Here is a 16,791-nt window from a genome sequence, read left to right as displayed (position 1 = left end):
GTCCGCGTGGGCGGAGCTTGTCTTTCCAAGCACGAGAGAAAACAGTGCTGGAATGTAAGCAGGTACATTTACTCAGGTAGTGTACTTAAGTATAAAATTGAAGCAGTTGTACTTAACTTGAGTATTTTCTTTTCATGCTGCAGAGGAAAATATTAGACTTTTAGTTTTAGTTACTTTTTAGTTATTTTTTACAAAAAAAGATTTTTCCCTAAAACACGGTTTGTGTGTGTGTGTGTGTGCGTGTGTGTGTGTTTATATTTTAATGTTTTAGTTTAGGGTGTGTATTTTTGTTTTTAAGATTTGTCTGCATTGGGTACTTTTAGTAGGCTACTTTAAAATCTCTTGACTAGTCTTATTTAGTTTTACTAAAAAACGATTTTCCAAGCAAAAACTTTTACTTGTAACAAAGTATTTTAACAGGTTGGGATTAGTACTGTATGTAAGTATAAATTTGAAGAACTTGTATTTTCCTTTTTTATTTTCTGTTATGCTACTTTATTCTATTACTCTTATACATTTCAGAGGAAAATACAGGTTGCTTTACAAATTAAGATTTTTGCCTTAATAACATACGAAGAGCTTATAAATATTAATTTTTGTCATAAATATTATAATATCATATTTTATATATGATAAAATACTATGTTTTAAAATGATATTATCCAACAGTTTATACAAGTACAGCTGCAAAGATAAGTTAATTAATTAGTCAGTCAAAAGAGAACTGATGCCAACTGTTTTGATATCATTTTAGTCTTTTTCTATTTTTTAAAAAATAATTTTGAGTTTTGGGGAGATGTTTTTTTTTTATTTTCCTATATAATTTTAAAGGAATGTTTTGTTTCTTATTATTATCATTTAAACAATTTTAAGATTTGTTTTTTTTCCCCTTTTATGATTTTGAGGTTTTTCCCATGTTTTTTTTTTTATATATATTTTTGAGTTCGGGAGTGTATGATTTTTTGTTAAAAGATTTGTCTGCATTGGGTGCTTTTTACTTTTAGCACTTTAAGTACATTTTCCTCATTTACTTTCACTAATGTACTTTTTTCAAAGCATGACATTTACTTTTCACAGGATGAAAGTAGGCATAGTAATTACCACACTGGGAAAATGCTCTCTATTTTTTAAAAAATAAATTTGAGGGTGTTTTTTTTGGGGGGGTCTTTTCTATTCTTTTGTGATTTGGGTTTCTTGCTTTTTTTTTCTTTTTAATAATTTTTAGTCTTTGGGTGTGTGTGTGTGTGGGGGGGGGGGGGTTAAGCAAGTAAAAGTACTTTTACTTACAGATTTTAATACTTCCTCCACAACGAGAAAACCTTGGTTTATCCTCAAACATCCCGTTTTGACTTGGCACTTGTGGTGCGATGAAACTGGAAATGTTTAAATACAGTAATTGTTGTCTGTTAGAGCCACTTGACTAAAGTTCATAAAGAGATAAACTTTTGAGACTCGTTTTTCTTCAGAGAGCATCATCTTAACTCAAATAGAACATCTTTGCTGTCTCGGTGACACCCACTCCGACTCACACATGCGCAGTGTGTCCTGAGCAGGGGCCGGTGAAAGCATGATGGCGTCCTCGGCTGCTCGTCGCTCCTCACGCTGGATTACAGTCATCGTGTCCTCTGGACATTTGAGGGCTGCCGGTGCTGTTGTGTGCTCTGGCCATGGAGCGGTCCGCAGTATTTCCACACTGGGAGCGGGAAAGCTGTGGCGGACAGGGAGCCCGCTGTGTGGCGGAGCAGAGAAAGCGTTGACATTGAGAGGGCTGTCAGGTGAGTGCTAACCATATGGTACTGGCCTAGGCTAGGCTAGGCTAGGCTAAATGTCTTGTACTTTATGCTTTAATCATGTGACGCAGCATACATCAACTAACCTAACTGAGCTTCATAAGGGCTAAAACAGGTATTAAACATAAGATTAGCTTGGAAAACAAAACTTTAATACATAGCGCCAGAGATAGTTGATCATATGTGATGCAAACAGTTTTGCTAACTTTGGTTTGCAGCCATCAAGTTGGATTTGCAAGTGTTACATCGTGATTTTTTTTTCTTTTCTTTTCCCTTTAAAATGTTTTATTCATCATAAACACAATACATATAATACACGAACAGATAATGTCAGGGGATCATAGCACTTACAAAAAATCACATATCAGCTCATGAAGTGTTACATAGTGCACTCAGATTAGTAGCTTTTCTGTTATTAGAGTTGATGTGGTATATTAATTTAGAAAGTTAAAACTCGTGTTCACTTTAGCCTTTATTTAGCTCTGACTTTCTAAAACTGTACTTTTTACATTTTAGACTGCTGCAATTCTTTTAAAGGATTTTGTGAGTTATGGTTTTATTGAATGAGCATTTCGTTTTTGTTTTTAGCTATTTTTAAATGTACTTTTATGCTGAAATGCCTCTCCTGTTTTTTATTCATTCTGTCTCTTTACATGTGAAGTACTCTGCTTACAATGTCCTTATTGTGCTGCATTTCTTGTAAGAAAGGTGCAATATCAATAAAGTTTACTATTATTATTATTATTATTACTATTGGTTTAGTTTATTTTGAAATATTAAAAATGTTTATGATTGGAAAATTTAGATTTATGAATATGATATTGTGCAAGTAATAAAATCTTAAAAAACTTTCTTTGGTAGAGGAGTAAATAAAAAGGCCAAACAATACATTTTCATAGGAAAGGAAAAATGTCAAATCAATATACTGGTGGGGAAAAAAAAGATCAGGCATCTTGCCAAAAATACAGGAGCATGGACAAGACCAAAATAGATGACATGAATCTTCTGGACTCAGTTGATTAATGGGTTAAAACCTGGGGCAACATCACTTTTCTTGTGCTGCTTTCAGAAGCCTTTCACAAATATTTAAACCGTTAAACGCTTATCGAATTAATATGTTTTCTTTCAGAAACATGGGAAACAGGAAATTAGCAACTTGAAAGTAGATGCTTCGCAAATTAGTAGATTTAGATTTTTTTTAAAGCTAGGGATCAATGTTCAGGGATTGTTATTATAATTTTCTAAAGCACCTTTTTCAGGTCTTTTTTTTTAACTTACTTAACCTACTTTACTACTTTTCTTTACTTTTTTAAAATGCTAATTTTCAGCTACTTTTCTTGCACTTCTAACTATTTGCTACTTTTTGGGTAATTTCTTCTCTAATTGCTCATGGTCTTCTGAAGATATTTCTGGGAGCAGTCAAGCCAATTTGCTCTGGTTTTAAGTGGTTAATGAGCAATCCACAACACAGTCCTTTTCATATCTTTGTAGAAATACCTAAAACAGTGAACCGTCTTAAAAGTCAATTCTTTAACCTCTGAACTTCTTTAACCTTATTTGTCATAAGATATTTATAAGGTAGGCACCAGCTTTTCTTCCAGTCCAGGTCTGAAGTGAGGTTATTTCAGTTGGGGACAACATTAGGAACAGAGATTATTTCTTTTTGAAATAAAGCACATACGTTAAGGTTATTGTTGCCAGTGATGCATTGTATTCTGCGACCCTACATACTCCATGACATACTGTTTCCCCTTATATTTTATTCACTGAACCAGTCATCTTTGTGACACCTAACCACAATCAAACCTGACGAACCAGAAGGCAGAACAACTATCATGCTGTTTACCACCTTTTCCTTTAACTCTATTTTCTCCAGCTTGGCAAACATTTGTGTTTCTTGAATCTTTCTTACAGATCAGGTTAATTTGCTGGCTTGTGCTTTACAAAATATGTCATGTCTGCCCTAAAATGCTTGTAGTTACTTCTGTAATAGTAAACAACAGTGCAGACAAGTCAATGTACCACAACCGGCTGAGACCTGAATGCAACTATAATGCATCTCTGCTGCTCTAAATGGTATTCACTTACCCCTATCCCCCCGTTTTGACATTTTTCAGGCATCAAATCTCCCAGTGTTGCCTGCACGCTGTCCTTTCACACAAGTGCCCCTTCCAGCAGCAAGCAGGACTACTACCAGATCCTCGACGTGCCTCGCACAGCAACCCAGAAAGAGATCAAGAAAGCCTACTACCAGGTCTGCTCCTGCCTCACACGCATTCACAGCTTGTATTGGTCCCCAGTTAACCAATCATCACAGTAGCTGACAGTGTGTTTGTTGTCCCTCAGCTGGCCAAAAAGTATCACCCTGACACCAACAAAGATGACCCACAAGCCAAGGAAAAATTTGCTCAGCTGGCTGAAGCTTATGAGGTGCGGTCTTTCACTTGACTCATCTACTCGTGCGTTTTCTGTGAAATCCATGAATATTCGTCCAGTTAAAACACTGCTGCAATGTTTCTCTCAGGTTCTGAGCGATGAAGGAAAGAGGAAGCAGTACGACGCGTACGGCTCAGCAGGCTTTGACGCTGGTCAGGCAGGTGGAGGGCAGCACTACTGGTCTGGACAAACCAGCCATGTTGACCCAGAGGAGCTCTTCCGCAAGATTTTCGGGGAATTCTCTGGAGGCCGTGGCTTTGGAGACTTCAGTGCCATATTTGAACAGCCTCAGGAGGTTAGTGAGATGCTGTAAAATGGGAGTGAAATTAAAGAGTGCCTTTTATTTTTCTTGGTGCACATTTAGAGAGATGAATTTCTGATCTCTTTTTTTTTTTTTAACACAGTACATCATGGAGCTGACGTTCACTCAGGCGGCAAAGGGAGTCAACAAAGAGTTTTCTGTTAACGTAGATGCAACTTGCCAGCGCTGTGATGGTAAGGGCCACGAGCCCGGTACCAAAATCCAGCACTGCCACTACTGCAACGGCTCTGGCATGGTGAGAGCTCGGACACACTGCATTTCTTCAAAGCATATTTGTTGTTTGTTGTTTTGCTAGACACATGTGTTGTCCGCCCTGCAGGAGACAGTGAACACGGGTCCGTTTGTGATGCGCTCCACGTGTCGTCGCTGTGGAGGCAAAGGCACCGTCATTTCCACTCCCTGTCACTCCTGTAAAGGGGTGGGGCAGACCAAACAGAGGAGGACTGTGATGGTTCCTGTGCCTGCAGGTCAGTCTCACTGAACTCTTCTGCCATTTACACACTTTAAACACCTCCAAGGAAAGTTGTTTTTATCACTATCAATGAGCAAGAAAGGGCAGTTTATCAGCTGTATCACAAGCAACTACTGTCTTCCCTGCTGCATATATTCCTGAATTACCACTAGATGTTGTAGGCTTTTATTTTTGACTGCATATTCATAAAAAATGCATAAAATACAGCTACACTGATGAACTTAATGTCTGTCGTACTTTTTACGGGAATCATTTCTAAAATCTACAATCGTTGCAGCTATAGTTTTATGAAAAGTAGTCTAAATGTGCCAGAATTGGAAAAATGGAAAGAGACCATTGTGCTTCTCCAGATAAATTTGGTCATGCCTTGAATTTTTGTGTTTTGCTTAACGAAATAACCTTGAATATTAATGTAAAACTGTGAACACATCCCACCACATAACATTAAATTCAAGCTAAATTTGTGGGTTTGGGTTCTTCACAGCAGGGCTCAACAGTAACAGCTTACAGGTTGTCGTTGGGAAATAAACTATTCTTGGCCTTTGACCGTAAACAGCAAAATATGCATCCCTGAATACTTGATCAAAAACATTGTTTGCGTTAGTGATATTTAAATATTGCTGTTACAGTCAGAACCAGGACCACACAATGCTACGTGTACATCGGTGCATTCACTTGTATGCACACAGGCATCTGTTTCAGCGACAGTAACAAAGTAAATTAAGACATTTGACTCTGGGATGAAAAGTTTGACTAATCTGTCAACAGATTTGTAAATTGAGTCAAATGAGAATCTGATTAAACTCATAGATAAGATAATTAATATAATCATATAATAAATAATAAATAAAAATAACTGTTTTGTCCAGTTCATGTAATGCAGATTATGAGATTATTTAACTTCATATTTTCATTATTAACCTGACATATACCTGCACAGCATCTTAATTTATCAAAATATCAGGTGACTTAAAAAAACTGAGGACTTGGTGCCAGCCTGGCAGCCGCTTTTAAAACACTTGGAGAGGAAGGGGTGAGCAGAGGGGTATTAAGCTGGTTGCAAGCGTCAGCATCACTGTTAAATGCCAATAAATCCTACACACTGGACCTTTAACTATACTGTACAGCAGCTGACTGTGGTTTGTTTTCTACTCTAAGGAGTGGAGGATGGTCAGACAGTCAGAATGCCAGTTGGTAAGAAGGAGATCTTCATCACGTTTAGGGTGAGTATCTGCATTAGCAAACCGGGGCCAGAAATAAATCAACTCTCCATGAAGTGCATGTTTACGTCAGAGCTGCTATAACGGGATTATCTTGTGTAATGTACCGTAGGAGTGTGGACTAGTAAAGGGAATTGAGCTGTCTGAGCTCTTTCACTTCAAATTAATGCACTTCATACCACCTGTGTCGTCCTGCTTCTTGAGACTGTGATGTTTTGAAACCATGTGTGATGGGTCGTGGTGTGTTCTGTGTCGGCGTCCAGGTCCAGAAAAGTCCCGTATTCAGGAGGGATGGTGCAGACATCCACTCTGATCTTTTTGTCTCTGTGGCACAAGCTATCCTGGGCGGCACGGCCAGGGCACAGGGCCTTTATGAAACACTAAACTTATCTGTAAGTAGATGCGTACATCATCAGTTTTTTTCTTTAAGCACATAAACAAACACATACTGTGTAACAAATAACTGAAATGTTTTCCTTGTCCTCAGATTCCTGCAGGAATCCAGACAGATCAGAGGATTCGACTGTCAGGGAAGGGAATCGCTCGTGTCAGTGGCTATGGCTTCGGGGACCATTATGTCCATGTCAAAATAAAAGTACCCAAGTAAGACGCTACAATCAGACAGCTGCTTTATTTATTCCAGATGGGGACATGAGAGGGTTTCCTATTTCCTGTTACGAGGACCATAAGATATTGTTTTCTTGTGCAGGACGCTGACAGATAGACAAAGATCTCTGCTAATGAGCTACGCTGAGGACGAAACAGACGTGGAGGGGACGGTTAATGGTGTCACTAATACCGCCACAGGTAAGAGGACAACAACACTGACTTTTACTTGCTCCTTTTACTAATTGTCCCTTTCCCACCGTTTTGCGTCATACACTGATTTACTGAAATGGGGTTATAGGAAAGGAAGTATTAAGCCCTAAACCTGGCTGATGCAGTGTTAATCTCTGTCCAGGTGGGGGCAGCAGTGGTAAGCGGTCTGAGGCAGGGCAAAGGGAGCATAACATCAAGGAAGGAGAGTTGAAACAAGAGGGGGGCTTCTTCTCCAAATTAAAGAAATTGTTTAGTTCTTCCTGACAGTCACAAACCAGGTAGGACTGGTGATGAATTATCCTAAATTACTTTTTTTTCTGTTCTGTTCTTCACAGATGTGATGCATTATGCCACACTTTCACATTTTCCAGATAGGTTTCCATTATCGAGTTTGTGGCTGTCACATAAGAACACTGATGCATGCACCCCTGCATTCAGCATGATACCCAGCCCGTCTGGGATGTACTAAATGTCTGTTTTTTTAAACAGCTCAATCTAAAAAGTTCAGTTTACCAAGAACCTTTTTGCCCCTTAAGTAATAGTAGTGATTTATTTCAGTCCTTGTTAATAATTTTCCAAAAGGAATGCAGCTCATAAAGAATAAATAACAAGGCTTTCAATTAAAAGAAAAACAAAAAACTACAGAACGAACAGGTATACACTGAAGCCCAAAAGAATACTTCACTCGCAAAATGACCCTTTGTGTGTCCAAAAAAGGTGAACAAAGTAAACGGGACCATGTTTAACAAAAGCAAAAGTATATCAAAACATCTGGTTGCAAACTTTCACACAACTCGTGCAGTATAGTCCAAGTCTCACTTATCCAGCAGTATGCTCTGCACTTCCCAAACATGCATTTTTGCTAAGACATTACAATATACAACACTTCCACTTACAAGTAGTGGGCCCACATGAGTACACGAGTGGGTATGAGCTTTGCAGGTACACTGCTGGGCTGTATATAACTGTTTGTACAAAAATGTTTTAAATCGTTATGTTTTAGTGAAAATGCATGTGTTTGGGAAGTACTGAGCATAGGACTGGATATATAGGACTTGGATTAAAGTACACCACACTTATTAGTAATGAGAAGAATCAATTTTTTGTGCTTTATTTCAATTAATGTAGTTTTAAGATGAACTTTATCACAATATTATAAAGCATTTAAATAATTGTTAGATCTATTTGCATATACAGTATAAACAGTTTAGGGCCTAGCACTGAACCTTGTGGAACACCACAAGTAACCTTCAACAAATCAGTGTTATCATTATTTATTTGTACATACTGATGTCTATCAACTGATGACTTACTCTTTTTCCTTCTTAAAGGTAAAAGGTCATCCTGGAACTGAAAAGCTTCATCGGTAGATCAGAGGGCAAAGGGGAGGACAGCGTAAGCAAGCACAGTCACATCATAAAGGGACAGGTGGTTGAGGAATAATGTGTGTTGAACGAGGCCTATAAAGGTTCTGGAGGGAGCAGAACAGACCTACCTATGCAGCCCTGTGGTGAATAAGATGGTGGATTATCTGCTCTGTTCCTTTGCCAGAGTGGATCCACTCACAAGAGGATGTGCGCCTGTTACCTCTCCAGCCACATGTCCATTGAGGCAACAAAGACTTTCATTAACATAACAGTTGTTGGTTTTCTGTTGATCCCCTTGAAAAAAAAAATAGTGATAACAGAATTCATGTGCGCAGAAATAAATTATTGTATTGACTACAGATAGTCAAAAGTTTTATTTGGGATTAAGTGAACCTCCTGTTGTTAATCCTTCTGTTATGTATGCTTGGTTGATTTTTTTATGTTTATGAATGCTTGAATTTCCCCCACAATTCTCAGCAAAGCTGTGTATCCTAAAATGTTGAACATCACCATACTACACGTTTACCTTTGAGTTTAAGTGGGACAGCGTCAAGGTGTGTCAAGTGCAAGTTTGGCTCAGGCTTTTTTGTACTGTGAACACAAATGACAGACCTTTGTCCCTCTTTTAACCCTTTAGAGAATTCTTCACCTTCATTACATTTGTACATAAATAGTTGTGGATCAGACAGACGCATCAATGTGTCACATAAGAGGAAATATACTGTACATCTATAATAAAGCTATGGTCTGAGAAAAGCCTCGGTTCTATATAAATCATTGAAGAAAGAGCACAAAGAATTCTTTGACTCTGTCAGTACATTAATAAATTTATGCATTTATGCATATTTTGCACATCCTCATTCAGAAAAAATGCAATGCAATTCAAAATACCACTTAACCTGCTCTAACAAAGTCAGCATGTTAAAAACACCACAAAAGTAAATTGTTTCTGGCTTAATTATTGTGCTAGTGTACCTAATACACTAGCTTGCGTTTTTACATTTGAATAAATCTATCAGCATTATTTCGAAGTGATGTTATATTGACATTTTCCAATAATTTTTAAGCCCTGTGCGGCTGTACCACAGGACTGAATTTATCCAGAGGTGCTTTAAGCTAAATGCTAGTTTTAGCACGCTAACTTGTTCTCAGCAATGATGCCAGTATACCGAAACAGATCTGTGTTTTTTCATTCGAATAAATGATAAGCAATGTAATGTTTTGTGCTAATTTCTAGCAAGTAGGTTGTTGTTGCATGTTCATAAACTTGATTTGCTGGTAAGGATAGCACATAAAATACTGCTTAGGTTGATGGTAATTTCAATGGTTTGCAATTATCAAAGTCACCAGGATACACCCTCTGGGGGACATGAACATTTGTACAAAATTTCATGCCAGTTTAACTGTTGCAATATACCAAAGTCAAACTGTATGGTTGTACACATTGTGATGTGCTGACAATTGTGTGAAATCTTTTTATTTGAACAATCTTCAAGACCTCAACGCTTGTGCCAAGAAACTAATGAAGTAAGCACTGAAATAATCATCTATAAAGATGTTTACTGTGATTAAAAACACCACTCCAAATGAATTATCTCAATTTTAGCATGAGCAGGAACAGATTTTATTTCATTACAGGCAGCACAACATACTCCTGTGGTTTCACTCTCATACAATGAGGGTCTTCAAGCCAAACACTGTAAAACTTTGTCCAGTAAGATACACAAAGGAATTAAGAGGAGAGTTTATGAAATTTAATTCAAAATCAACATGAATTAGTCAAGCATCCCACTCACTTCAAGGTTTAATCAAATGGCCAAAACTACTTTTACTCCTGAGATTCCAGTAAGCGTCCCTTCAATATGTCCAAAAATACTGTGGCATTTTGACACATCACACTGGCATAAAAAAAAAAAAACCCAACATAAAACATGGACGTTGAACTACAGGAGTATATTAGGGCAGTCCCTGTATTAGTCCTCCATATGCAGTGCATTGTATTGCCATCTGACTGCAACATGAACCTGAGACTCTCAAATGCAAAACACATCATCACTTAGTCATCACACATCTGATCAAATCTGAATGAGATTTGATAAAAAGTGAACACTGTACATCCATTTATGTGTGAATGTGTTGAGCAAACACACACAGCAAAGGAACCTGGTAGAAATGTTTTCAGTGGGTTTCCTTTGGTATGATATGAGACAGGAAAAATCCAAGCAAAGGAAAAAATGGCTTGGAAAGATAAAGTTAATAAAAATGTCATTACTGTTAGGATAAATATTAAACTTCAATAGCAAAACAGTGCAATTACACTGCATATAGTACACACAGCATAATATAATCCTCCTTATCTATGTTGAAAAAACAGTTGTGCACAATTGGAAAAGTTGTTCCCAACATACAGTATGAATGAATTATGCTTACACCATTTTAGTGATGATGCTCACTGATATAACCATAACAAATGGATACATGAACGTGAGCTGAGCTGCTGAAGGCCCTGCCTATATATAATACCTAACCTGAAGTGGTTCATAACAAACCACAACACTCAGACAAATGTCCCGCTCATGTAGACAAACCATTACCATTACAAAAGGGTAATTTCCTGTTAAAAATGCTGCAATCACTTCCAGAACACCTCTGTCCTAAAATAGGCTCATGTGGCAGGTAAAAATGAATCATCAATGAGGCAATCATCTTGGATAGTTAACAGGCAACAACAGGCAGTTTTTTTCTTGAAATACAAGATGCCATATTGCATAATTACGAGACAAAGAAGTAGTAAATTTGAACATGCATCTGTAGAGATTCAAATATCTAGTTCATTCACAAGTATCTGAAATGTATAAGAATCATACACTTGTCTAAGTGTAGGTGTGCTATATTTGAAGAAAAAAAAAAAGCTTTTGATTCCTATCACCTGTCTCACCGTACACTTGCACAAACTTTTTGGAAACATTTGAGGCCATGTTTGAGTCATGATTAATGATCGTGGATTTAAAAAAGAAAGTAATTGCAGTGCACCGTGTTTTAGCTTCATCTTTGGAACTTCTCTCTGGTCAAATTTAAATCTCAACGCAAACAACACAGAGGCTTCATTCAAAACCAACACGGCAGACTGCCCAGCAAAAACATACTGTGCAATTATACATACTGCATAATATATGCATAGTGTGTTTTAACATGTTTTTACTAAACTCGCCATAAATTCATTTTTACAATCAATTCATCATTATTTATCACCACATAGCCAATTATTCATTGGCGACATCCTAAAGTCAGCATGCTTTGTCAATCTAGCAGTTTCATTTCGAATTGGGAAAATGTAATTTCACGACAATTTAGCTATTAACACTGTCAGAAAAAGTATCGCTTCAAAAGGTCTTGAGATACAACCAAACACACTGGAAGGACACGAGATGGAGGGATAGTGTGCAGGAGGTAGAGAAATAAAAAGATTGATTGCAACAAGTTGTTCCTTAATGGATGGATGAATGGATGGAGAAGATATTCTAATGGTCCTCCAGATCATGTCATTGGAATTCCATTAAAAAGAAATAGATCCAAGTTTATTTCCTGTCAACTACTCTACAAACAAGTCACATTAAATAAACCTGGACCCATTCAGAATGTTTGTTTGAAACTATAAAATGGTCTACACAGCTTGAGGAATTTTCTAGTCTCCTTACTGTCTTTCTCTCTGAGTTTCTCCTCTCTCTATAACAGCAGCAGAGTGACAGGGTGATGGCCGGATCACATCAGATACCACGCAGCCAATCCAGCCAGAACAGCAAACCAAGTAGCAAGCAGGACCTGTCCTGTTGGGTGTCGGAGTACCGCCATGGCGAGTTGGCAGGCGTACGCTGTTCCACCCGATGCCGCTGTGACACAGAGAGAGCATGTAAACAATCTTAAAGGCATAGGCAAAGCATTATCCTGGATGTAATGTGATTTACATATTAATTGAGAAGAGAGAAATATAAATCGCACCCATTTTAGCAGCATAGTAGGGACACTTGCTGATGTCTCCACCCATCGCTCCATGGACGGGCATGCCAGCATCTAAAACATCCTCCTGGATGGTTTTACCGATCTCTTCCAACTCCTCAAACACCTGCCAGCACGACAAAAACAATATGTACGGTTATCAAGCTATTCTTTATTCAAGAAACTGATAAACTAGACAGGAGCCTAATCCAGCAAACCTAACAGCAATAATGCCCAGCCTTGTAATCTTTTTGCAATGAACAGAAAAGACTCATTGTGAAGTTTTCATTGAACACTGAAAGTGGGAATAGAAAGGTTTTTACTTTAACTTATTATGAACTGAATGTTGATTTCATGATGTAATGGCTGATTTAAAAGTTGTCTTTTTTAAGGGGAAATGTTCCCATGGAAGTCTCAAACAAAATGTATTTCAAACTCCATTTGATTAGGATCATCAGCGACACTCAACTTGCATCCACAGGTCGGACCGGTTTGCCTTTCAACCATCCACAATGACGAAATCTTTTTCACACTGGGATGTTTTTTTCTTAATTTAAGGTAAATACAGCACCAGAGCACATTGAAAGAAAACATCAAATTTAAGCTTTTTTTTTTTTTTTACCAACAACAAAAACTAAAAAGTGCCAAGGGAGGATCCCCCAGGGCCCCGACAGAGGTCCAGGCTACAGCCCAAGTGTCCTCAACTCCTAGTAACACCCCTGCGTACACCTGAACTGAGGGGCTTATGTGGCTGTGACAACAGCAATAATCGAAAAGTTGAAAACCGGCTGTTCATTTTTTATATATACACTAATAAAAATGATTGTTTGTTTATTAAATGACCCCGGGACTCCTGTCCTTTTACAAAAGTGGCCCCCGAGCAAAGCGTGATGAGTATCCCTGCGTAAGAGGATGATAGTGCCTTCAATAATATATAGAACACCTTCAGTATGTCTTACAAATTCAGAAAATGATCCAAGCAAACACAAGTAGCACACGTGTACTGCAAGGAAATCATCTAACCGCGTCACCACCAGAGAACAGATCGCCCACTAGAGTTTCCAAACATAGCCTTCATTTCCTCTTTTCTCTCTCTCTGTCCAACCTCCACTCCCTGTCCCTGGTCTCTTACCTCCATGTTGAACTGGAAAGCCTTGACAGCTTCTTCTACGAGCCTCCTCTTTGTTTCCATGTCCAGTTCCAGCTCATTCATGCGACTACGGTACAGCTGCTTGAATGCTTTGGCACTATGGATGCCATCAAACTGATAGAATTCTAGGCCCTCCCCTGTGGGCGGCAGCTTCATGGCTCTTTGCGCCACCTTCTTCAGTACCTGGCCCCCGGACAGGTCCCCCATATAGCGGGTGTAGGCGTGGGCCACTAGCAGCACTGGGTCCTCCTGCCCTACTTGATGGATACGGTCCACATAGTGCTGAGTGGCCTGGGAGCAGCTGATCTGGCTCTGCCAGTCAGGACCGTAAAAGTACTCGAGGTCACGGGCCAGGGCTTCATGGCGGTGCAGCTCTGCTGGAAAATATAAAGGGGCAAAATGGGGGTGGTCTTTGTTCCTTTCAATCTCCTCCTCCATGGCTGTGTAAGTATAGTAGAGTGCAACAGCACCAAGCTGGGGAAGCAAAAAAAAAAAAGGTACAGTGTAATAAATTTCTTGTTTTCAGCTTTCTTTGCTCATCATGTTACATTTATTATCTCCTCTAGTCTGTTTTGTAAAGCATTTCATAACATCAAATTGTAAAAATTTCTCCCTGATTTTCTTCAGACTGACCTTGAAGAGCTCTTTACGTATGCGTCCCCTGAGGAAATCTTTTACAAACTGGGTGTTTTCAGCCTTTTCGTGAACCTCCTTGGTCCCTGCTGCAAGCACCTCAGACAGATCCTCAGGACTGGTGAGACAAACGAGATAAGTAGGCAGTGTAATGTGCATCTGACAAAACCAAGACAACAAACATCATTATTTTGTAATCTTATGTCACTGTTTCCCTGGTAATTCTGTTACAATACCCATGGGAGATATACCTGAGGGTATCCTCTTTTTCCTCATATACAGGCCCTGCTCCATTGGACACACCGGTCGTTGTCTCCATCGTCTTTGCTGACATTAGTACTATCTTCCCGTCTGCCTGTTTGAATTGGACATCAAATTAGCATCACATTTACATTCAAATTATAGGTATAATATTTTGCTACTGTTGTGATCAGGGAAAAATACAATAATATCTTGTGTTAGTTTGTACAATGTGTCATTACAATGACCTTTAACAGTTACAGCTGTCTAAATGCGTCACCTGAGTCAAGATTGCATAACTGGTTTTCAAAGTAAACAAGGGAACGATGTCAGGGTGCTATGTTCCCAATGGTTCTAGAGGTGTGCATAAAAACAACAACACAAAGGAGCAACATACAGTACATACTATACAGTAGAGTACATTTAATAATAACTTGTCCAGAGAAAGGTAAAAAAGCCACAAAGTATAATATAGACCAAATACAGCAAACTGCCCATTACAGTCATCAGGTCTATAATCATCGAATTAAGGCTGCTGACAATATTTAACTTAGATCATTCAACCACTGTCACCACAATCCTCTCAAATTCACCCAGCAAGATAAATCCCTGCTCCTAACTACAAAAACAAACAAACAAGCAGTTCACTAACCCTTACCTTAAAGACAGCAGAGGTGTGATCAGGAAAAAGGGGAGCTGATATTAATCCCACTCCTTTTCACTGTAGCTGTTGTCCCTGAGATGATGGCCAAAGGAAAGATTTCTTCTGCCAGTTAATTCAGCTGCTTTATTGACCTTATTTACTCTGACAGGAAGATAAGGCAATGTGAGGGTGAAAGCTGATATAGTCTGGCAGTCTGGTTTGGTTTACATAGCAAAGGCTGCTTTAAACAACATCTAGGCTTGAACTGCATAAACACAGCCAAACAAAAGCAGCCCCTGCAACACAGCACAGGCCTTCTGGCGTTTACCACAAGTCTCAAAGAATAGCTGGTGATATGTGATGTTATTTAACTGATTTAAATCAGTTCAGTTCCTCAACGCCACCAACAATCATGTTCTCAAGCTAGCTTTCATCGAGATATGAGTAAATGTCTTGTTTGTTACATCTGACGGTAACGCCATCTAACTTGCGAGGAGCATCATTAGGACAACAACAGCTAACTTTCATGGATGACGTTAGCTAAGTTAGCTACTGGCTAGCTAGCATGCTAACAAACAAGCTAACAAACTTCGAGCAGCGTTAACATTACGTTGCCGCCTCGATACATTTACGCGCCTACAGTGTTATACAAACACGGGTTAAAAGGCTTTGGTTATATTGACGTTACAAACCTTCACCCCCAGCACTGGCCAGAGCGGTCCGGTTTATTACAAATCAGACAGGAGATCCAGGACGGTACTGCACGTCCAACTCCGCCCCCAGCCGGCTGCTAGCTGTCAGGTGCTCCTCCACGGGAAGTGCTGAGCATGCAAATCTGCCAAACAACTGCTAAACTACTGCAAGTCAGGTAATGTTTATGACACTTTTTGGTAATTTACCAAGAAAACCACCTAAACTCAGAAGTAACTTGTAACTTGTAGAACTTGTTATGGTTCTCTGCTATAGAAGAAAACGTGCAAAATAGAAATATTAAATTAAAACGTTAGACCCCTGCTGTCAAAAAAAACCAAAACAAAATCTTTTGACCGCCTTAAAATGGTCAAGGTGGTTGGCCAGCTTTTTGAGCAGTTTAAGGCATGTTTTGGCATAATTTTTGGATGGTTTAGTTGGTCATATACCAGCTTGTGATGGTTATTAGCTGTTTTTTCCAGTGAAGTTCCTGTAAAACTGAAACCAAATTCATGTCCTTGAGAACGAAATAAAAAAACAATGTCAAGTCTTCTGTCATGTGTTATACATAAAGATAAATATGCACAGCTTAATGTCAAACCATCAAAGACCAGCAAGAACTGGGTCAGGACCATTTAAGACCATTTTTGACCAGCTAAAACCAGCTAAAGCCACCTAAAACCTGTTACCAGCATAAGCTAGTTTTTAGCTGTATAACTCATCAGTGGAGAACCTCTGCCTCACTGCTCTGTAAGGCCTCATTTCCATGATTACAATATTTTAGGTCTTACATACCAACATGCAATTATCTCCATTATGACACTATTTATTGTAGTTTTATATACACATATGGAATTTTGAGCATTTAACACTTAATTTCCTGCATTCTGTTGAAAGTTTTATACACCAATTTGTGTAATTTAACTACTTGAATCACTATGTACATAATGTATCTGAATTACATGCAAGCTACTGCAGATGTTATTGACCTACTAGTTTAACTTCATGTAGTG

General features: G+C 38.6%; 2 protein-coding genes across 3 annotated transcripts; one reads left to right on the top strand and one right to left on the bottom strand.

Moving 5' to 3' along the window:
* The first annotated feature begins 1,512 nt into the window (after positions 1–1,512).
* On the top strand, positions 1,513–9,182 carry dnaja3a (DnaJ heat shock protein family (Hsp40) member A3a). 2 transcript variants are annotated; one of them, XM_088091125.1, is made up of 12 exons: positions 1,513–1,775; positions 3,908–4,044; positions 4,137–4,220; positions 4,315–4,521; positions 4,631–4,783; positions 4,868–5,015; positions 6,179–6,243; positions 6,504–6,632; positions 6,728–6,843; positions 6,950–7,047; positions 7,202–7,337; positions 8,391–9,182. In XM_088091125.1, exons 1-11 carry the CDS (start codon positions 1,568–1,570, stop codon positions 7,321–7,323), a joined length of 1,467 nt encoding a protein of 488 aa, XP_087947251.1. In that variant the 5' UTR covers positions 1,513–1,567; the 3' UTR covers positions 7,324–7,337; positions 8,391–9,182. The 2 variants fall into 2 exon arrangements, with proteins under 2 accessions (XP_087947251.1, XP_042360389.2); XM_042504455.2 differs by lacking the exon at positions 7,202–7,337 and having other exon boundaries at positions 1,516–1,775.
* An 844-nt stretch (positions 9,183–10,026) lies between these two features.
* Positions 10,027–15,916, bottom strand: hmox2b (heme oxygenase 2b). The gene is made up of 7 exons (XM_042504456.2): positions 15,781–15,916; positions 15,104–15,250; positions 14,457–14,560; positions 14,206–14,323; positions 13,555–14,046; positions 12,426–12,549; positions 10,027–12,316 (listed from the first exon to the last, which is right to left on the bottom strand). The coding sequence occupies exons 3-7, from the start codon at positions 14,537–14,539 to the stop codon at positions 12,189–12,191; spliced, it is 945 nt and encodes a 314-aa protein (XP_042360390.1). The 5' UTR covers positions 14,540–14,560; positions 15,104–15,250; positions 15,781–15,916; the 3' UTR covers positions 10,027–12,188.
* Between the last annotated feature and the right edge of the window lie 875 nt (positions 15,917–16,791).

This window comes from Plectropomus leopardus, chromosome 18 (genome assembly GCF_026936395.1).
Source record: "Plectropomus leopardus strain MGB_pleo_1.0 chromosome 18, ASM2693639v1, whole genome shotgun sequence".
Taxonomy (NCBI): domain Eukaryota; kingdom Metazoa; phylum Chordata; class Actinopteri; order Perciformes; family Serranidae; genus Plectropomus; species Plectropomus leopardus.
This window is presented reverse-complemented; position numbering and strand designations above follow the sequence as displayed.